The sequence below is a fragment of the Chlorocebus sabaeus genome, chromosome X (genome assembly GCF_047675955.1).
Source record: "Chlorocebus sabaeus isolate Y175 chromosome X, mChlSab1.0.hap1, whole genome shotgun sequence".
Classification (NCBI taxonomy): domain Eukaryota; kingdom Metazoa; phylum Chordata; class Mammalia; order Primates; family Cercopithecidae; genus Chlorocebus; species Chlorocebus sabaeus.
Genome location: NC_132933.1, coordinates 80,646,292 through 80,669,721, shown reverse-complemented (window position 1 = coordinate 80,669,721; position 23,430 = coordinate 80,646,292). Strand labels below are relative to the sequence as shown.

Below are 23,430 nucleotides of genomic sequence, written 5' to 3'. Positions count from 1 at the left end.
CAAGGCCAAGTCCTTTTTTTCTCTTCCTTCCCTGCCTAACAGATTCCTCAGGGCCTCCTCCCCTGTTAGATGCCAATGAAGGCAAATTTTGAGGCTGAACAAAAAGAATTCTAGCACCTCTCCCAGTGGGCCTCCTTGTGGTCTGCCTGGTACCAGAGTTCACCTAAAGGAAAGCTTTTCTCTAGAGCTTTCTTAGCAGAAGTCATCATGCTGTAGAGAACCAACAGTTGTTTTATGTTTCAGAGGAGAAAGATGTTCCATCTTCATATGTTCCCGGCAGTAATAAAGATATACATGGTCTGTAGCCCTCACATGACTTCATTTCCCATCACTACCACAGGACCCTAGTTAAACTTTCCTTTCTCTTTGGATCTACCAAAGTATCTTGCTGGCCTCATTGGTTAAACAAGGGGGCTCTCATTTCTCATACTTCCTTATAGGGAGATGCAGTAAGTAATGCGGGTCACAGGGAGGCGCAGGGGTCAGCTTTCTGCTTTAAAGATTAGCAAAGTAGGCTGGGCGTGGTGGCTTATGCCTATAATCCCAGCACTTTGGGAGGCCAAGACAGGCAGATCACTTGAGGTCAGGAGTTCAAGACCAGCCTGGCCAACATAGGAAAACCCTGTCTCTACTAAAAATGCAAAAATTAGCTGGGTGTGGTGGCAGGTGCCTGTAATCCCAGCTACTAGGGAGGCCGAGGCAGGAGAATCACTTGAACCTGGGAGGCAGAGGTTGCAGTGAGCCGAGATCATGCCACTGGACTCCAGCCTGGGAGACAGAGTGAAATTCCATCTCAAAAAAAAAAAAAAAAAGCAAGGTAAATAAACCAACCTTATCAAGATGTAATTTTCAAAGGGGTAAAAACATGACTCTCATTCAAATGTATAGTGATCACGTGTCAAAGATTTATTTAACTCATTACAGTAAAGCTGATTTTTTAAAAAAGATACGAGAGTTAAACATATAATTACCTCAAAAAGTTAAACATAGAATTACCATATAACCTATCAGTTCCACTTCTAGGTATATACCCAAAAGAAGTGAAAACAGAGACTTGAATAGGTTTGTTCAATTGCATGAACGTTCATAGCACTGGGCTATGAGAAGGCCTGGGCTATGAAGGAAGGCTGGGCTGGGGGTCATCCCAGCCTGGGGGTCTGACCTGCAGTGAGACATTATTCACAATAGCTGAAAGGTGGAAACAACCCAGATGTCCATCGGCAGATGAGTAGAGAAATAAAATGTGGGATATCCATAAAGTGGAATATTATTCAACCAAAAAAAGGAATGAAGTTCTGACACATGCTACAATATAGTTTAGTCTCGAAGACATTATGCTAACCGAAAAAAGCCAAACACAAAAGAACAAATATTGTCTGATTCCACTTATATGAAACATGTAGACCAGACCAATTCATAGAGGCAGAAAGTGGACTAGAAGTTACCAGGGCCTAGGAGAGGGAGAAATAGGAAATTACTGCTTATCAGTTACAGTGTGTCTGGGGTGATGAAACATTTTGGAAATCGATAGTGGTAATGGTTGTACAACATTGTGAATACGTTTCATGCCATTGAATTGTACACTTAAAAGGGCAAATTGTATCTTACATATATTTTACTGCAACAAAGTAGTTTTAAAAAAGTGTGAGAGACTTCACAAAAATGCTGGAATAAGATTTAAAAGTTGGGGCCGGGCTTGGTGGCTCACACCTGTAATCCCAGCACTTTGGGAGGCCGAGGCGGGCAGATCACGAGGTCAGGAGTTCAAGACCAGTCTGGCCAACATGGTGAAGCCCCATCTCTACTAAAAATACAAAAAATTATCCGGGGGTGGTGGCACGCACCTGTAATCCCAGCTACTCAGGAGGCTGAGGCAGGAGAATCGTTTGAACCCAGGAGGCGGAGGTTGCAATGAGCCAAGATCATGCCATTGAACTCCAGCCTGGATGACAGAGCAAGACTCCATCTCGAGAAACAAACAAACAAACAAAAAAAGTTGGATACAAAACTGGTTAGTTCTGGCCGGGTACGGTGGCTCACTCCTGTAATCCCAGCACTTTGGGAGGCTGAGGCAGGCAGATCACCTGAGGTCAAGAATTTGAGACCAGCCTGACCAACATGGAGAAACCCTATCTCTACTAAAAATACAAAAAGTAGCTGGGCGTGGTGGCGCATGCCTGTAATCCCAGCTACTCAGGTGGCTGAGGCAGGAGAATCGCTTGAACCTGGGAGGCGGAGGTTGAAGTAAGCTGAGATCGTGCCATTGCACTCCAGCTGGGTAACAAGAGCGAAACTCCGTCTCAAAACAAAAACAAAAACTGGTTAGATCTACAGGGTAATAAAATGATAACCTTTGTGGCTGCCTTTTCTACCGGACAGAATTAATTTTCATTTCTATCAGACAAAAATCATTTGCAATTTACCCATCTTCTACAAGTTAACTTTTAACTTTACTGAGTCTGGGACTTAATCAATAGGGAATTGTAAGTCAAACAGCTGCATGGATGGTGTTCTCATATGCTCCTGAAAGGGTATCAGTGATATTTTTTGCCTTGTTGTCAAGTTTTTGATAATTTTTCTTAACACCTTAAATAATACATGACAAAGCACAACTCCCACATGGGTCTCCGTGAAATGGCCTTGACTTTGGCTTCAAGGCCTGACTCTTCTGGGCATTAGCACCTTGGTGACATTTTCTGGGGCCCCTTATTAAGCCTCCTTCAGTCCATACTACACATCACCACCAGACTGACCAGGCTGCAGTAATCTGTGATTTCACCACTGCTCTCCAGCCTGGGTAACAGGGAGACCTTGTTTCAAATAATAACAATAATAATAAAGAAAGGAAAAAGTTCCTCTGGGTACCACCTCAAATCACCTTCATTACATATTTGATTGTGTCCTAATTCATTGGTGCGTTGGCCTCACATGAAGATGGCCTTTGTCTCCCTCCAGCATGCAGCCCTGACCTAAGCATTTGGCAAGTCCTCACTACATACCTTTCGGTTGGCCGATTGTCCTGTCCTCTTTGTAAGCTTGCCGTCAGAATGTTGATGACTTTCCCTTTGCCCCTTTATTGTGCACAAAGTCATTGAAAACACATTTCCTGTCTTCCAGGGACTTATATTCTGACTGGGGGAACAAAAGCAGGTGTCCAGACTAGTCAGGAAGATCTAGGTTCCTCTAGATCACTTTCTACTTGTGTCACCTTGAACAAGAAGCCTCCCTACCCCTCAGTTTCCTCGTCAATGAAATGAGAATAATAATGTCAATACTTGCCTTGCCTACCTCGTGAAATGGACAGGAGGATTTGTTAAAAAAAAAAAAAAAAAAAGTAATAGTTGTCAAAGTGCTTCATAAACAAAAGAGTGATATTCACATTTTAGTTAAATGATTCTGTGGAAGTTAACTAACAATACAAGATAGCCCAATAAAGAATGTCACAAGGCAACTTCCCAAGCTCAGAATGAGTCCCTGGGATACTCACTCGCTAATGGGCAAGAGGATTCCAGAGAGCTTGCAGGAGGTGGCTGGGTCGTATAGCATGAGTGAAAGGAAGTTCAATAAACTAGGGGTGGGGTGGGGAGGAAGCAGTATCTAGGTGCACAGAGCACGGGGGAAGCAAATTGAATAAGTGAAAAAAGATGAACACCTGCTTGGGGCTGGGGAGGCATCCCAGTGGCCTTTCCAGAGGAAAGTGTGAAGGGGCAGTGGGAGAAAAGGTGAGATGCACCCAGAGCACTGAGACCTCCAGTGCCAGGCTTGGGAGCTGGGTCTGTCTGCTCTAAGAAGCCACTGGGGGATCTGGGATGGAGGAGTGTAGAGGGAAACCAAATTTTAGAATGCAGGTCCCTCTAAGAGTGGGACTTTTTATCCTGCCTGTAACTTATCATTTGTGTGTTTTATTGTAAAATAAAATGTGAACTCATTGTAGAAAAAATAATCTAAAGTGAATCAACAAATATTTAGGGTAAAAATGAAAGTCCGCCTTTAACTTGACCAATTATAGTCTTTTTCGAAGACTACGCACATTAACAGTGGGGTGTATATCATCCCAGAACTTTTCCTATGCATATGCCTGCATGTGTGTTTGTATTTATATCTTGTTTTTGTTGTTGTTGTTTTTTGTTTTTTTTGTTTGTTTTTTGTTTTGTTTTGTTTTGTTTGAGACTAGGTCTTGCTCTGTCACCCAGGCTGGAGTGCAGTGGTGCAATCATGGCTCACTGCAGCCCCGAATTTCACAGGCTCCAGTGATCCTCCCATATCAGCCTCCCAAATAGCTGGGACCACAGGCACAGGCCACCTCACCCGGCTAATTTTTTGTATTTTTTGTAGAGACAGGGTTTCACCATGTTGCTTAGGTTGGTGTCAAACTCCTGAGCTCAGGCGATCCTCCTGCCTCAGCCTCCCAAAGTGCTGGGATTACAGGCGTGAGCCACCGTGCCCAGCCATGTCTTTTTACATAAATGAAATTCTTTATATATTTTACACAGAGCCTTGATTTTTAAAACTTAATATGTCTATGGACATCTTTGTATGGCAGAATATATCTTCTTTTCAATAGCTGTGTAGTATTCCTTACTAAGACTATACCACAATTTATTTAACCAATCCCCTATTGATGAGGAATTCTGCAATTAATTTTGCTTTTGCTTATTACTGTTACATTTTTAAAGTACTATATGTTTGTGGAAAGAAATTCAACAGTGTAAAAGACTATTTTGTGAAAAAAAGTAATTTTCCTGCCTACCCCTAACCCCCCATCCCCACTTTAACAGCTCCCCCCTCAAGAGGCGAGCACAGATACCAGTTTCTGGTGTCATTCCCAAAATGACCTGTGCATATACAAGTATGTGTGAGTATGTGTGTGTGTGTGTGTATGGAGAAGGGGTGGGGAAGAAAGATAAAGATTTTTAATGTAACTGATGACATACTATACACAACATTCTGCACCTTGCTTTTTCACCTGACATTGTATCTTGGAGAACATTCCATATCAGTACATATCTTAGCTACATAATTCTTCTTAATGGCTGCGGAGAATTCCATTATATGGCTGAACCACAATTTATCTCACCTGTGTTCTATTGGAGTTGTTGCCGGTATTTTGCTGTTACACATAGTACTCCAATGTTCATGTATTCTCTGTTCATGTATCTTCATGTGCACTAAATCTATACTGGAAATCCCTAGAAGTGGAATTGTTGGGTAAACAGGAATGTGCATTAAAATTTTTTGACAGTTGACCCTCCCACTAGCTGTGTATAGGAGTGCCTGTTCCTCCATAGTCTCTCTCCCCATCACAGCATGTGATAAGCCTTTCAAATGTGTGCTTGGAGAACAGGATGAGAACCTGAGGTGGTGGGGGTTGGAGTGTGGTCAGGGAAGGCAGAGATTTTCCACTTGTTCCCCATGACTATGGTTGAGGCTTTCACAACAGCTCAGTGGTGGATGTAGCCCACAAGTGTTGTGTCCCCAAGACCTTAGGTGTCTAGCCACACTCCAGGATGCCCATGACCCACAAATCCACGTGATGCAAGTCCTAGAGTGTCAAAAGAGATTCTTTGATCCTTACTACCCTCTTTCAGCTTCATGCAGAACCGTTTCTTGATCACAAGCCAGGACCAAGAAGCCTGGATTGGATGCCAGTTTGCTGGCAGAGGGGGACGTCCAGCAAAATGTATTTTAATTCACTGTCCCCACATGCATGCACACATGAACACACACACACACACGCACCAAGAAGACCAAATACAGAACTCAAGAGCCAGGTTCAGAAGTGCAAGCTTGTGCCTTGTGAAGCACAGCCCTTCATGGTCTGAGTTTCCAAGAGCTGTAGGTTAGATGGCCTGTTTCAGGTTGCAAGAACAAAGGTGTGCTTCCGTTTCCTTGGGTGATGGGACATGAGTGTAAGTATTAATGTATAAGTGAGCCCGTCCCTGGCAGCCACTGCTCTTCACAACTGATGTCTCAGGAGTGCTGAACAAGACTGCTCCCCACAACTTTGCTTTCCCCATTCCCCATGGCTCTGCTACTGCTGTCTCCCTGGGCTTCTCCTGGGTTCTGGGCCACCTCACTGCCTATGCTCCTCTGTAGGTATCTGTCACATACACACTCCCCAAGAGAGGGGTTCTTATTGGGTCAGTTGGTCACTCCACCCTCTGGAACATTCTTATCAGCCTGAGTCCTCAGTGCAGAGCACTTCATAGACCTCTGGGCACCCTCAGACCCAACTGAAAGATGGCTACCCTTGACTCAGGCCCAGGCTATCTGGTGTGTCCATTTGTGACCTAAAGAAGAGTGCCTGGCACAGAGTAGCCACTCAACAAAATATTTACTGAATGAGTAAATAGTGATCCAAGATTGAGGAATCCATATGTCAACTCTGTTCAGAAGGAGGCTGTGAGTGAGGGAGGCATGGAGAACATTGTCGGATTCCTCTTTGATATATTAGGTTTAAGGCCAAATTCAGCAAATTCATTAACTGGGTTAGTACTTCTATCTCCAAAGTGCAGTATTGAGAAGAACACAAGCTTTGTAACCAAACAGATCTAAGTTCAAATCCTGGTTATCACTAACCATGGTGACCTTGGGCAAGTTTCTTGACCTCTCCATTTCTTTACCAATAAAATGAGGTGTATAGTATCTCCCTTGCAGTGTTGTTATGAAAACTAGTCCAGACAAAGAATGCAAAGCACCCACCTCAGTGCCTAATGCATAAAGACATTCAAGAAGTATTATCTGTTGAGATTATTCACGTCATTTTTCAAGTTAAACTTCCTGACTTGTGTCTGCTAAGATCCTAGTAAATGCAAGTGTACTTGTGTTTCTAGAGATAAGTTTGGACTTCTCAAGTCAACACACAGCCAGGTACCACAAATACGTCTACTTCTCAATGTTCACAACTAAAAGAAAAAGACTTTTATTTCTCTTGTTCAATTAGCTTTGAGACAAGGCAAGCCATCTCATCAATTTGCTAATATTGCTTTCAAATATTTATAAAGTCTGTCTCCTTATGATGGTTCTACAACCTGAGTTCTAATCTATTCTCTGGACTATTTCCCCAGATATATTGGAATTTGTTGCCAGGAAAGGTGGTTTCTCTGCAGATGTAGAACTTTGGCCAGGCCCCCACGTGGCAGTAGTCAGGGTATCTCCATCCAATACACCAGCAGTTACCATTCATTTCCCGAATACCTGGCCTTGTGCTGTGAGCAACATTATTTCTTCAATCCAGGAGTCAAGGAGATGGGTGAGAAAGGGCCTGCTTCCTTCCAAAGTCCAGGGTATTCTATAGGGTGGGTGGCCTACAGGTTGTCTGCCTCACCTTCCGTTGATGGATGTTGAGGATGTTTCCATTTTCACCTTATTACTAGCAATGGAGCAATGAACATCCTTGGACTTATATGTGTGCATGTGTGTGAATATTCCCCTAGTATAGCTTTATTTATTTATTTATCTATTTAATTTTTTGAGACCTAGTCTTACTCTGTTGCCCAGGCTGGAGTGCAGTGGCATGATCTCAGCTCACTGTAGCCTCTACCTCCTGGGTTCAAGTGATTCTCCTGCCTCAGCCACCCGAGTAGCTGGGATTACAGGCATGCTCCACCACGCCTGGCTAATTTTTGTATTTTTAGCAGAGACGGGGTTTCACCATGTTGGCCAGGCTGGTCTCGAACTCCTGACCTCAGGTGATCTGCCTGCCTTGGCCTCCCAAAATTCTGGGATTGCCAGTGTGAGCCACCGTGCCTGACCCCAGTATAGCTTTATGAAAGTGCAGTTACTGCATCTAACAGTGTATAAATAGTTATACACCACCCTTTACCTCGGTTATTGCACTCCTAGGTCTTTACCCTAGAGAAACTCTGAGACAGGTGAACAATGGTATATATGCCGTGAATGTTCATGATGGCAAAGAATGATATGTACAATTTGATGCAATTTATACAGTTTAAGAACATAGAACCCATACTGTGTAGTTTATTTTTTATGAGCACATACATAGCACATTTCAAAACATGCAGGGGCTTCAACTCAAGCTGTAATATTTTATTTCTTTAGGAAAAATGTTATAGGGCAAATAAAGGGAAATGAATTTGTTCCTAATATTTTCTCATATGCTTGAAAGAGTTCGTCATCTAAAAAAAACAAAGACAAGAAAAAGGCAGGGCAGATTCACAGCCCCTCCAGAGCCCACCCTTTTGTTCAAGGGCACCTAGTACATCAGAGAGATAGATAACCTCCAAGGGAAGAGACTTTGCACCCCAATTCACTAAAAGCCCCTTCTCTCCCAGACGTCAGTATAAATCCTTAGGATGTATTGCTTGAGTAACCTTATGATTCTCGACTTCCAGGCCCAAGAGAATGACAACTAAACTTTTGCAATTGTCACCCTAACACTGGGACCTGCCTGCCTGTCCATCATGGAGCTCTAAGTATACTTGAACCACATGTGAGGAGTAATTGGGGCAAATTTTAGATTCAGCCCTGGATTTGGCAATGCTCTTTACCATGAGCCCGCCATTGCAATGCAGGGTGCAGTAAAGCAACAGCATTGCAAAGCTCTTTCTGGAACCAGAATTTTTGCCATAATGCCTTCTGCTAACAGTATTGCCTGATTAGCAGACACAATGGGACCATCAGGCCTTATCAGCACCACTTGGTCTAAAACAGAAACCAGGAAGGGCTGTCTCTCAGTGCTTGGCCCCTGTTGCCATGGCCCCTGTTGCCATGGTCCCCAAGCAGTTTTGCTTATGATTTCTCTCAATCACTTATAGCATCCATCAGCAAGCAGGACCTAGAAGCTCTTTCGGGCAGACCAAGAAGAAAGCTGTAAACAGGAAAGATAAGAGCAAGTAAGGGAAGTAATTTAACGAACAAACAAGAAACGTAGATGGAAAGAATTTGGGGTGAGGCCCAGAAAACAGCTTTTGTTTTTTAAAAGAAATCTTCTTGAGATGTGGTAGACCAAGGTGTCTGGGTCAGAATTTGCCAAGAAGTGCCTATTATGTAGCTGCCATGTGGTATAGGTACAGCAACTCTGTGCCCTGGATTTTCCAGAAAAGTCCCAGTTTCAAGTATTTTATTCTGCTTGTCAGACCAAGAATTCTGATTTGAGATTCAGAAAATAAGGTCACTGTAGTTAGAGTCGTCATCCAGGAAAGCCTGATTTAGAATCCATTGTCCTCCCTTGCTGGTTGGCAGGGAATCCCCACAGGACTTGCCTCTAGGGCCCTGAAGGTCTGAGTAAAGTGGTCCCTTATACAGTCAAGAAATATCAAAGTGCCTCTGAACTCCATGCCCCTTCCACACTCCCGTAGCTCCCTGAGGGGTTTAGCCAGAAAGGCATGGGCTTTTGACCCCCATAGATCTGAATTAACTCTGCTAATTACTAGGCAATGCTCTGAGCCTCAATTTTCTCATCTGCAAAATGAGAGCAATAACACAGGGTTATGACAGGGTTATTCTGAGCATCAAATGAACTTTTTGTTACCTTTAAAGCACTGTACGAATGTGCACTGCTAAAATCCATTCCTTCATTCAACAAATAGGTATCTACTACATGCCAGGCATGAGGCCAGGTCTGAGCTTACAGTGGTGATCAAAACAGACAGGGTTCCTGCTGGCACCCTGAGCTTTCAGCCCAGAGGGGTAGACAGATATTAGCCAAAGGTCTCCTCATCCAAGGTCCAAGCAGAAGGGACATGCAGTAGGGCTACTCTTTTAAAAAGCTGACTGTGGCTGCTGCTTAGAGCCAGAGGGCAGGAGAGGGGGCTGGGAGGCCACTTAGGAGACTTCTGCCTACGATAGTGGCTTGGCTATGCAGCCATAAAAAAGGATGAGTTTGTGTCCTTTGTAGGGACATGGATGCAGCTGGAAACCATCATTCTCAGCAAACTATCGCAAGAACAGAAAACCAAACACCGCATGTTCTCACTTATAGGTGGGAACTGAACAATGAGATCACTTGGACTCGGGAAGGGGAACATCACACACCGGGGCCTATCATGGGGAGGGGGGAGGGGGGAGGGATTGCATTGGGAGTTATACCTGATGTAAAGGACGAGTTGATGAGTGCTGACGAGTTGATGGGTGCAGCACACCAACAAGGCACAAGTATACATATGTAACAAACCTGTACATTATGCACATGTACCCTAGAACTTAAAGTATAATAATAAAAAACCCACATATTACAACTTTATATGTTTGCTGATAAAGAATAGAATTATTTTACAAAAATAAAAAATTTGATTCAAAAAAAAAAAAATAGTGACTTGGTCTAGGGTGGTGGCAGTGCTGACGGTAAGAAATGGCCAAATCCTGGATAGATTTGGGAAGTAGAATCAACAGAACTTGGTGACAGACTAATGTTTGGGAGTGAGGAAGAGGCAAGGAGATACTTTAGCTAACTGTGTCCCCAGGACTTGGGCCACTGGAGCCCACAAAACCAATCCCAAGGCTGCTGAGGTACAATGTATGGAGGGTCCATTTCTCCTTATCTCGCCTCTGTAGAGCAGTATGATGTCAGTCCTTCAGTCCAAAAATCAGCTTGCTAGACTTAATCTGAAAAAAAGCATTTAGTACTTAAAAATTTCCTTTCGTGTAGGATAATATGTGGCATTCTAGCTTTATGTTGAGTGCAGAATTCCTCTTAAAGGTAAATTGCTTCCAATTTTTAAGTTGTTTTAAAAATGACAAATGTAATTCTTTGTACACATTCATGGGGTACATAGTAATGTTTTGATACAGATCATGTATAGTGATCAGATCAGGGTAATTAGCATACCCATTATCTCAAACATTTATCATTTCTTTCTGTTGGGAACATTCAGTATCCTCCTTCTAGCTATTTGAAACTATCTATTATAATTTGGGTTTTTAAATTTTTTTTTTTCTTTTAGAGACTGGGTCTTGCTGTGTTGCCCAAGCTGGACTCAAACTCCTGGGCTCACGCAATCATCCTGCCTCAGCCTCCCAAGTAGCTGGGACTACAGGCACATGCCACCATGCCTAGCAATGATACATGATTTTTAACTATAGTCATCCTACAATGGCATAGAACACTAGAACTTTTTCCTCCTCCCCAGCTGTAATTTTGTATCATTTAACAAATCTCTTCCTAGCCCTCCAATTTCTGAATGGGATATTACTTTAAAAATAGCTGAGTTGGCCGGGCGCGGTGGCTCAAGCCTGTAATCCCAGCACTTTGGGAGGCCGAGACGGGCGGATCACGAGGTCAGGAGATCGAGACCATCCTGGCTAACACAGTGAAACCCCGTCTCTACTAAAAAAAAAAATACAAAAAACTAGCTGGGCGCGGTGGCGGGCGCCTGTAGTCCCAGCTACTCGGGAGGCTGAGGCAGGAGAATGGCGTAAACCCGGGAGGCAGAGCTTGCAGTGAGCCGAGATCTGGCCACTGCACTCCAGCCTGGGCGACAGAGCGAGACTCCGCCTCAAAAAAAAAAAAAAAAAAAAAAAAAAAAATAGCTGAGTTACCATTAACTTAGGATGCTGAAAACGTTCTTCAGTCTAGGCGATCTTCTCTGGAACCAATATATATGTTCTTTGAATTGGATTCCTTTCAAACCTTAGGCCCAGTAGTTTTTGTTCCAACAGGTTGGAAGAGAAGAGGGCCCAAAAGGGGAGGAGATGGGAAGGGCCACAGACAAACTTAAGTTTCATAACAGTTAACCACACTTAGCAGTTAACTATGCTTTACAGCTTCCAGGGGAATTTCACACATACCATTTGTTGTCATATTCTGCAAATTCAAGACCACAGCTGTCTCCTGACTTCCCCTCTGGTGTTGTTGCTACTTATTGCACTGCTGGGTCCTTAACTTTTTGGGGGAGAGCGGGGAGGGGAAAGTCTCTCTGTGATAAACAAAAAACTTCCAATAGACATTCAAAACCCTTCTTTATTCGAAAGAATTTATTCCATTTGCATTGAGAAGGAGTGTTAAAGAAAATTTGGTATTTTCCCACACCACTTGTCCCCTACACACATCAACAGGTCTTTCATTTCTCAGTTCTTGCAGTCCCACCCTTCAGAAGCTATTATCTGCTTGACAGTCTGCTGAGACCTCTTGTCTTTCTTCCTCTCTCAATTAAACTCTAAGGACTGAGGTTCCCATCTGCCCTGGAGCAAACACATCTCTTGTTATACCTGTTTCCCAGAAGCTGGAGAGCTTTTTTCCTTTCTCCAACCTCTATAGTTCTCTTTTCAAAACACTTAAACCCTCTTAGTGATTTTTAACTGCAGGTGGCAATTAAATTCGTTTCCCAAATGTGGACCAAACCTTCTCTTCAATGCCTCCTGCATTTACCCTGCCTCCACCCACCCTTGAACCAGGAAAGAAAAAAACACACAGGCACAGTTTGCTGAGTTATTGTCCTCTCTTCTGTGTAGCCCTCTCTTAACATGAATGTGGCAAAATTGCTAGGAAGAAATGGTAAGATGTATTTCCACAAGGTAGATCTCTTTCTCCACAGTTGATAGAGCTGATGCGGCCATCTTTGGTTATTGTGTCTGGAATCGAGCAGTACCCAACATGGTGCCCTTCCTCAGGCTCTTCCTTGGCAGAAAGACAGAGGTAGCAGCTGAGCAAGGGGAGTCAACGGAAGTGGAATGGCTCCTCATTCATAGACCCTTGTGGGTTTTGAAGGAGAGAGGAAAGAGAAAGTTTGGAAAGAATAGGACAGAAAGGGAGGAATAAGAAAGAGGAAGTTGAGAGGGGTGTTTACAAGTGGAGGAATAGTAGTAAAGCTATGAATTGAATAATAGAAACTTTGATTTTTAAATTTTTATTTTATTTATTTTTATTTTAATAGTTTTATGTAAACCGTTATGATGTTATTTTTAAATATATGAAAATAAATATATTTAATGGTTTGTTATTATGAAATGACACACTTGCTGTTAAAATTTCAAATAGTACTGAAGAGTTTCAAGTGAAACATACATGTCAAAATCATCAAGGGTTACAGTTATTTGTGTGTCCTTGCAAACTTGTTCTGTGTATATATAAGCATCTGTGTGCTTTTGATACACAAATGAGATCATACAATACATACTGGCCCATTCCTTGCCCATTTTTTTCAACTTACCAATAACTCTGCAGTTTTCTCATTTCTACTCAGAGAGATCTCCTTCATTCTTCTTAATGGCTGCATATCATCCCCTTGTGTGGATGCACTATGATGTGTGGAACCCATCCCTTGTTAATGGACATTTAGGTAAAATAGAAAGTCTAGCACCACACTATCCTATAGAAATATAATGTGGGCCACAAATGCCATCCTTTTACGGAATTTTGAATTTCGTCATAGTAGCTACATTCCCCTCCCCAGCTGATTTGAAATGCCACCTTTATTATACCCTAAATGCTCGTATATACATAAGTTTGTTTTGGACTATTTTATTTCATTCATCTATTTGCCAATTCTGACACCAGTATCCCCACCCCCCGACCTTTTTTTTTTTTTTGGACACAGTCTTGCTCTGTCACCTAGGCTGAAGTGCAGTGGTGCATTCTCGGCTCTCTGCAACCTCTGCCTCCCGGGTTCAAGCAATACTCCTGCCTCAGCCTCCTGAGTAGCCGGGATTACAGGCCCCTGCCACCACACCCAGCTAATTTTGTGTGTGTGTGTGTGTGTGTGTGTGTGTGTGTGTGTGTGTGTGTGTTTAGTAGAGATGGGGTTTCACCATATTGGTCAGTCTGGTCTCGAACTCCTGACCACATGATCTGCCTGCCTGGGCCTCCCAAAGTTCTGGGATTACAGGCATAAGCCACTGCATGCACCCAGCCACCAGCATCCCCATTTCTAGTAGCCACATTTAAAAAGTAAAAGAAAAAGGCGAAATTAATTTTAATAATATATTTTATTTACTCCAATATATCAAAAATAGTGTCTTACAATGTAATCAATATTAAAAATTATTAATGGGATACTTTACATTCTTTGTTTCATATTCAATCTTTGAAATCTGGTATATATTTTACACATCCAGCACATTTCAGTTCAGACTGACAATTGCAAGAGCTTAAAAGCCACATGTAGCTTCTGGCTACTGTATTGAACAGTGGAGGTTGAGCAGGCAGAGAGGTTCAAAACGTCACCTGAGCTGTGTGTCTCTGTGGTTGGTAGGGATGGACTAGAAGGTCAGACATTGAGGACAAAATCCTCAACTTCGCCACTCAAGGCAGCTCATGAAGCTTCTCAGGGTCTTGGTTTGTGGACTCCAATAAACTCAAGGTATGCTGGTTGAGTGCAGACCAGAACAGCCAAGCCAAGTACAGTCAGGCCTCGCTTCACAATGGGGATACACTGTGAGAGAAATATGTCATTAGGTGATTTCCTCGTTGTGCAAACATCATAGAGTGTACTTACACAAACCTAGATAGTGTAGCCTGCTACACACCTAGGCTATATGGTACAGCCTATGGCTCCAAGGCTACAAACCCATACGGCATGTGACTGTGCTGAATACTACAGGCAGTTGTAACACAATGGCACTTATTTGTGTATCTAAACATACCTAAACCCAGAAAAGATAGAGCAAAACTATGGTATCATCTAATGGGGCCACCGTCATATATGCGGTTGTCATATATGCAGTCCATTAACCCAGGGGTCCTCAACCCCTGGGCCACGGACCCATACCAGTCCATGACCTGTTAAGAACTGGGTCACACAGCAGGAGGTGAGCGGCAGACTAGCGAGCATTATCACCTGAGCTCCGCCTCCTGTCAGATAGATCAGCAGTGGCATTAGATTCTCATAGGAGCACAAACCCTACTGTGAGCTGCGCATGTGAGGGATCTCAATTGTGTGCTCCTTATAAAAATCTAACTAATGCCTGATGATCTGAGGTGGAGCAGTTTCATCCTGAATCCATGCCCCCACCCAAGTCCATGGAAAAAATGTCTTCCACAAAACCAGTCCCTAGTGCCAAAAAGGATGGGGACTGCTGCATTAACTTACATGCTGTTATGTGGCATATTGCTGTACAAATGGCCCTGGTCTTTCCATGAGCTGTAGCATGGCCACAGAGATATAGAAAGAGCCTGGGTGCTCAGGAGGTGATTATCTGAGGTCTGTCACAGGTTCCCCTTTCTTTGCTTTCAGAGGCGCCTCTGTTCACAGCTTCTCATCACACTCAAAACCCAATGCCTGTTTCCTTTTTTTTCAAAAGCAGAGTGTGTGGCAATGGGGCTCTGAGGAAATCCCTACCACTATGGCTGGGGAGTGTGTGGTGTGAAGAACCCACATTGTGGCTTACTCAACTGTGAGTTCTTAACTGTGTGGCCCCAGAGCCACTGTGCTCCTGGGCGGCAGTGGTGACAGCCATGGCGGCACAGCTTAAAGCCTGGAATGGTAAGCATGGGCTCAATTGCATCCTGCGAGGAGACTCGCGTCAGGGTTTGAGCTCGGGGTTTGGTGCCTGGATGGGTGTCGGCAGAGTGGGAGGAGGCAGGTGGCTGGAGAGCACTGGGGACAGGTGGAGCAGCCAGCTTTGCCCTGGCCTGAGTCAGGCCAGGTTTGGGAAGCATTTGGACTCCACAGCAGGCTTGGGGGCTTGGCCCCTGGGTTGACAAGAAGCTGAGAAATGTGATTATCTCCCACAGGACAACATACTGTCCCTGGACAAAGGTGGCGGTCTCATGCCCACTGCCTAAGTTCTAAACCAGCCCTCCCCCAGCCTTTTCTCCCCAAGCTGTCCAGCTACAAGACCCAACCCCATGGTGGAGCCAAGGGTTCAGAGCAGCTAGGCTGTAGGAGAAAGGAATTTCCTCCGGTGGCTGCCTGGGAGGGAGCTCTTTTTAATCGGCCCCACCCACCAGCTTCCCCATTACCATGCCGAGGAGTGGAACAGCAGCATTCCTTTTCCCTTCCTATTGCTGCCTCCTCCAGCCCTGCAGCCTCGAAACTCTCGGTGGTATCAGACTCCTGAAGCACCAGGCAACAGCCCAGCTTCTTTCTGCTTGGTCACACAAGCTGTGACCTCCCAAATCATGCCTGGACTAGGAAGACAGAGCAGTGTCACAGGAAATCTAAGTCCCGTGTACATGGTGATCTCACCCCAGCCTCCACTGCTTCAGCCCCCTCCTTAGGCTGGCCAAAGGGTAGAAGCCCTGCTGATTAAGCCTCTTCCCTGAATGTTGGCAGCCTAGGCTCTGCACTAACTTAGCACCTAGTGCAGAGCCTGGCACATACGTGGGAGCTACCCAGAAGCATTCTCTTGGGTGGATAAATGCATGGATGAATTAACAGGCTTCGGGTATTGTCTTTGTTGTACCTCCTCAGGGCTCCCAAAGCCTTAAAACTAGAACTTGTCACCTCATCACTTTAGAGCCTTCTACTTGCAGGCATCTGTGCACCTGTTGATCTCTCCCACTAAGAAAAGGTGACAAGTGAAACCAGCCAGGGGATTCCTGAGGATAGTCTAGGAGTCTCGAAGCCTTGCGGTGGTCTTCCAGGCTGAATCATCCTACCTCGAGAACCAGGAGCATGAGAGTTGGCATCAGACAGACTTAGTTCAAGTCTCAACCCTGCTAATTCCTATATATTTATAATCTTAGTCAAAAGTCATTTCACCGCTCTAAGATTTAGTACTCCACTCTGTAAAATGGGGCTAAAAATACCTACCCAGCATTATGATGAGGAATAAATGAGAAAATGTGTTAGGTTGAAACCTATGAAACTGTCCAAAGCATTTAAATGCCAGCAATTTGGTATGGTTCAACCTAATATATAAAGTGCTTTATAAAGTATAAAGTATAATAAGTAGCCCTCTATAAGTATTCATTATTCTTAACAGATATAATTTAAAAGTCACATATTGTTTTTTGCAATATTAGTGACTAATCCCTTTCATCAGAATACAGGTCAAACTAACAGAAGAAGCCACTTCTCTGACAATCATGGGCTGCAGGAATTTCCTGGAGCATTTTGGCCTGGGAAATAGGGACAGGTATTTTTAGGAAACTAGACTGGTTCATGGAAAGCAATGGCGGTGAACACCAGGGTGACTCGTGACAGCTCCTACCTGGAAATGATTCACCCGCAAAAGCACAGTAGGAGTTGGCACATTCTCTTGCCCCAGATGGGAGTACCCACTCCCTAGCTCCAGTAGCAAAACAGAGGCTGCCTAGGACAGACATTCCTTCCCGGGGGACAGAGCCAAAGGGTCCGAGGCCAGCAGACATCTGGAGGAAACTAAAAACAGCTTCTTGCCAACTTTTCCCTCCCTAGTGTCAGCTGTCAAGCCCAGGTAGCTCCTCTTGACCTAGCAAAGTCCCACGCCTGGGAAAGCTTGGATTTGGAACTGATAGTTGCAGTGGCCACAGTGGAGGGAGTGGGGGAAAGGTTCTCACCATATTACACATCACTCCCTCAATCCCAATCCCAGATGTAAAGGTCACTGGGATTTCAGGCCAGAGGGGACTGGGAAGAGTCCAGAGAAATGCCCACAGATTCGCTCTGGCTCCGTTGCTGGCACCCCAGGCCAAGGACTACTGAAGCACTAAGCAAACAGCTATAAACTTCCTAAGCAGTGTTTCTCACTGAGGGCATCGTGGCCCTTGTGGGTAAGACAATTCTTCATTGTACAGGACAGTCCCATGCATTGCAGAACATTTCGAATCTGGTAGCAAGGATAGAGCTGGATGAGTCCCAGGTCTGTGGTTCAGGAGAAGGGCCCAAGCAGAGTAGTGGCCTCTTCACAGCTCCAAATGGCACCTTGGAGAAGGCATCCTCAACTAGATGCTTTACAGCTGGCTTGATGGCTGTGCACTACCCCATGAGCCAAGTGCCTGGGTAATCTTGGTTGGGCCATCGGAAACATGTAAATTCACTCAGACAGCGCCTGGGACCTGAGAGGAGAAAAGCCAGAGAAGATACCCTCCCAGGGTTGCCCATGGGCAGGCAGTGCTCTGCACAGCTTTTAGTCCCAAGCCCTGGCCAGCCTGTGGCAGAAGGTCCATGTGGAGAGTGAGGTCAACTTGACCCAGTGCCCGAGTACCAGTTTCCAGCATCAGCCAAGATGGATGTAGGATGCATGACATTTGTTCAGGGAAGTGTGACTATCCAATTTGAGCTAGAGTATGGACTCCCCATAGCACAGAAGTGCTTGACCAGGAGTTCATGTACTTGAATGAGAAAAAAATTATAACTTTATCTTCATTAACCTGTAATTGAAAGTTAGCTTTCCTTCCATTACAAACACAGGCCACACATCACAGTGGCATTAGCCTGTGACTTTGTGTCTAATAGGAACTACAGATGTTTTTATATCTCATTACTGCTGCTGCAGGTGCCTTAAATTACCATCCCACTCACGACTACTTCAAAATCATGGCAGTCACTGGACCCGCCACTAGCTCATGTTGCTTAATGTGTTAATAATGAAATGCATATTACTATGTTGCAAATTTTAAGACATTTATAGGTAACTTTAAATGCAATTGACTTTCTTTGTAATCCTATGTATTTTATTTTGTGCTTGTAAAAACATTCCAAGTAGAGGCCCATAAGTTTCATTAGGCTCCTGATGGAGTCCAAGCCATTAAACTGTTAAGAAATCTTGGATTAGAGGGTTGTCAGGAAATCAGCCTCATTGGAGTCAACAAGGAAGGCCTTGAGTATGAAGAGAAGGAGCATGGGCGTGTGTTCTGCTCACATTGAGGAGATGCAAAGGTTTCTGAGCAGGAGGTTGCCCGAGGTGACGCTGAGGTCTCCAGCCTGGGATTCATTAACAGAAATACAGAAGTCAGGAGGAAGAGTGGATTAGGGTAGCAAGAGAGGGTTCTATTTTAAGTATATTAAATTTGAGACTTAAAAAAGTGGGTATCCAGGTGAAGATGTCCACCAGGCTCTGAGAAATGCAAGCGGGCAGACTGGGAGAGTGGCTGTGGCAACAGGAAAGAGTTGAGGATCATCCTCTGAGATGATCACGGGGGCATTTGGAATGATTGTGCTCAAGAAGGGAGAAAAGGAAGGGAGAGAAAAGAGGCCAAGGCAGGGGATTGTCATAGGCTGTCATCTCCAAGAAACAGATTTGGAGATATTGATTTGCCTGCAAGAGGTTTGTTGGGAGCTGCCTTCTAGAACAGCACCTGTGAGGGAGCAGGATTGGTCAGAGACAGGAGTTCACATGCAATGTAGTCACACTGGAGACCTCAGTTGATAACATGGGAAACTCTGGAGCTGAGATGCTCTTCAGATGGCCCCAACTGAGGCCAGGCCGCTGCGCCTTTCTTCCCCCACCTCCCACCCCACCACATCTATTGACCAGACCTTGGATGCAGGCTGCCCCCTAAGAAAGGGGTTGTTACCTTGGAGAAGAGACTCAACTGTGAGCCATCAACCAACACCTCTGGTAGCTGGGGGACTGAGTGCCTTGGTCCTGAATGGGGGATCAAGCAGCTCAAGGTCTGGTGTTCCAGTCACTCAGAAAATGCAACTGGCTCCCTCCCACCCAGCAGGCCTCTGGGCAAGTCCCCCCTGCAGCCCAAGGCCAGTTATAGGAGTCCCAAGGACAGGGAGTCAGGACCTAAAAGGAGTTTGAGTCCTCGATACCTGTAATTCAGAATCCTCAGTCTTTCCCCCAACCTCTTTTATTTGGGGCTAAGATAAGTGGGATGAGGTAGGCGGAAGTTGGAGGGAACTGTGCTGTTGCCATCCTCTGCACAGTTTGTTTATAAGAGGTTACCAAACTAAGCAAATCAGCCACCATGGAAACAGTCTCTGTGGCTTTCATATCCCTCGCTTCCTTCTGGAGTGACCCACATCTCAAAGAGGGATGTCACCACAATTGAGGTTACAGGTCTGCTCACAAGGCCTGTGAGCTACCCAGGAAATGCAATACTATTATAGCCACCAAGTAAAAGAAGGTTGGGCTTCATTTTTAAAGAGAGAAATGTAAAAACTTGACTTTCGATTTTGACATTCATGTCCTTATGCCAAAAAATCAAACCAAATAGCAACTGAACTGACTGTGTATAAATTCCCCCAAACCTTTGAAATTTAAAGTAGCTGTAGGAAACTTGAATCCAGAAAAACTCATTCATTCATTCCCTCATTACACACACACACACACACACACACACACACACACACACAAAAGGTTCTGAGTTTGCAAAATGATAGGCTGAAAGAGCAAGTGTGGCCTGAAGTTCAGGTTTTTTTGTTCTGCATGGTTTAAAAAATGAGTTTTCCACACTCAGAAGTGGAGCTTACAAATAAATAAACAAATACCATCTCACACCAGTTAGAATGGCTATCATTAAAAAGCCAGGAAACAACAGATGCTGGAGAGGATGTGGAGAAACAGGAATGCTTTCACACTGTTGGTGGGAATGTAAATTAGTTCAACCATTGTGGAAGACAGTGTGACGATTCCTCAAGGATCTAGAACTAGAAATACCATTTGACCCAGCCATCCCATTACTGGGTATATACTCAGAGGATTATAAATAATGCTCCTATAAAGACACACACACACATATGTTTATTGTGGCACTATTCACAATAACAAAGACTTGGAACCACCCCACATGTCCATCAATGATAGACTGGATTAAGAAAATGTGGCACATATACACCATGGAATACTATGCAGCCATAAAAAAGGATGATTTCATGTCCTTTGCAGGGACATGGATGAAACTGGAAACTATTATTCTAAGCAAACTATCACAAGGACAGAAAACCAAACACTGCATGTTCTTACACATAGGTGGGAGTTGAACAATGAGAACACATGGACACAGGGTGGGGAACATCACACACTGTGGCCTGTCGGAGGGGGGAGCTGGGGGAGGGATAGCATTAGGAGAAATACCTAATGTAAATGACTAGTTGACGGGTGCAGCAAACCAACATGGCACATGTATACCTATGTAACAAACCTGCACGTTGTGCACATGTACCCTAAAACTTAGAGTATAATAATAAAAAATAAAATAAAATATAAAAAAGGCTGGGCACGGTGGCTCACGCCTGTAATCCTAGCACTTTGGGAGGCCAAGGTGGGTGGATCACGAGGTCAGGAGATTGAGACCATCCTGGCTAACATGGTGAAACCCCATTTCTACTAAAAATACAAAATAAATAAATAAATAAATAAATATACAATAAATAAATAATGTAAGTTAGTTCCCAATGCACCTTTTTAAAAATTCTTAAGATCTGGTCCCAATGGATGAATTAGCTAACACTAAGGGGTTCTGCCCCCTTGTGGGTGGGCAGGGAGTTCCCCAGTTCACGGCCAACCCCATTCAACCTGCTTCTCTCCTTAGTGTTACCTGCCTGGGCCCTGCCAGTGTTTGTGCTCATGAGCCCTTGATTTGGCTAAGCTGGGTGCTGAGGTTACACAATGGCAGATGATGTCATTGCTCTGCTCACAGGGCTATCTCCTCTGCCCTCAGGGCTCACCATCTAGTGGGGAGGAGAACCCATGTGCACCAACAGACAGAAGACAGAGTCCGGGGTCGGGGGGTTGGAGGAAGGAACAACCCATGAGGAAAAGCGAAGTTGGGACAATGTCATAGAGACTCTAGGAGCAAGGGTAGACTTCTACTAGGTGGAAAAGAGGGCAGGGATGGGAGAATGGCATTCTAGAGCAAAGGAACAATTCAGCTGGTGAATGGTGCTCCTAAAGGAAGTGGCGCATGTGAAGCAGAGAAGAGGCAGGGGCCAGACTGGGGAGACCTCGTCGGCCAGGCTGAGGAACTGGCATTTTATTCTGGTGGTTTTGAGGCAGAGGGAAGAGCTGATCTGACTTGTGTGTATCTAGAAGATGACTCTCATGGCCCTGTGGAGGCTGGATCGTAAGAGAGCAAGATCCGAGGGAGGAAGAGCAGCAGGTAGGAGGTTCTTGTAATTGTTTAGGTGAGAAGTAACAGGGCTTTGATTTGGGGAGGTGCCAGCGAGTGGGAGAAGGAACAGATTTGAGAGGGATTTAGGAGGTCAGATTGACAGGTCTTGGCGATTCCTCAAGGTGGAAAGTAAAAACTGGGATGCAGTGGCACACTGGTGTGCAGTGTTATCCTGGCCATGGCAGTAGCTGCCCTTTGTTAAGGGTTCTGGGGCATTTGTAGTACTTGCCCATACATTAACTCACCCCAGTCTCAAAGTCAAAGACACCAACCTACTGCCTGTCCACAGGCTTCGTGCAGCACTTCCTAGGTGCCAGGCTGAAGCGTTGCCTTCACATTCACTCATTGAGTCATCACAACTTCCCTAGGAAGCAGTTACTATTCTTACATTTTACAGATGAGGAAACAGAGGCCCATAGAGGCAACGTGAATCTCCCAGGGTCACACAGCTAATAAGTGACAGAGCCAGGATTTGAACCCACATCATCTGCTCCAGAGCCTTTGCTCTACTGCCTGGGGGCGGGGCCAGAAGAGTGGTCACTGAGCACAGAGACCTTCTGCACACAGACCAGCCTGAGCAGACTGCAGCAGGCTAGTAGTGTGTGCATCCCACACATTTCTCCAGTGAGCATCTAGACATGAAATCCTGAGGCCTTGTATGGGCTTTCTAGTTCCAGAAATTTGAGGAGATGTGGGTCAGGCAGGGAAGAAGGAAATGCTGAGCCCAGGTTGCCAACACTGTGGGCAGTGAAGGAGAGCAGTCAGGTCACACCACACAGGTCCCTTCCCCGCCCCAGACCACAGACGCTCCAACAGCTTTCAGTTACGTTGAGCGTCAAATCCAAATTCCTAACCACAGCCCATAAGACTCTGAAGTAATATGGCCCCTACCCACCTCTGGGACATCTTTTCTTGCCATGCTCCCTTCACACATCGCACATACACTGGCTCCTTTCAGTCATCCTTTTCCACCCCAGGGCCTTTGCATTTGCTGTTTCCCCTGCCAAGTATGCTCTTTTTCTCTTTGTGCGGCTGGTTCCTTCTCATCATTCAGATCTCCTCTGCTTTAGTGTGAACTCCGTGAGGGCATGGACTGTGTCCATCCTGTTCACTGTTGTATTCCCCAAGCTTATGTGCCCAGTACACAGAAAGGGCTCTTTAAGTATTTGTTGAATGAATGAGCTATTTTGGTACCTGCTGTGTGTCAGGCACTTTACAAACATTAATTCGTTTAATCTTCAAAACCACCGTGTGAATTAGTGTGATTGTTATTCCCATTTTATAGATGAAGCACTGGGAGGTGACTGGACTTGCTCAAGGTCACAGGGCTTAGGAAGAAACAGAGCTGGAACTGGAACTTGACTCCTGACTTATGCTGGCCCCCCTAAACACATTGCTCCTAAGTGCACATTCAGGCAGGTTTGCTTTTTTTTTTGTTTGGAGACGGAGTCTCGCACTGTCGCCCGGGATGGAGTGCAATGGCACAATCTCGGCTCACTGCAACCTCCACCTCCCAGGTTCAAGCCATTCTCCTGCCTCAGACTCCC

The 23,430-nt window shown here is 44.8% G+C and overlaps 1 protein-coding gene across 5 annotated transcripts in view; it reads left to right on the top strand.

Moving 5' to 3' along the window:
- NHSL2 (NHS like 2) overlaps positions 1-23,430 on the top strand; it is a 241,104-nt gene that overhangs the window by 179,272 nt on the left and 38,402 nt on the right. Inside the window, exon 1 of one of the 5 annotated variants that reach the window (XM_007992064.3) lies at positions 15,107-15,380. The exons of the other annotated variants lie outside the window; for them this stretch is intronic. Within the exon in view, the coding sequence (XP_007990255.2) occupies positions 15,353-15,380 (28 nt within the window). The 5' untranslated portion in view covers positions 15,107-15,352. Of the gene's footprint in view, positions 1-15,106; positions 15,381-23,430 lie in introns of those variants that run through there. 5 annotated transcript variants of the gene reach the window in all.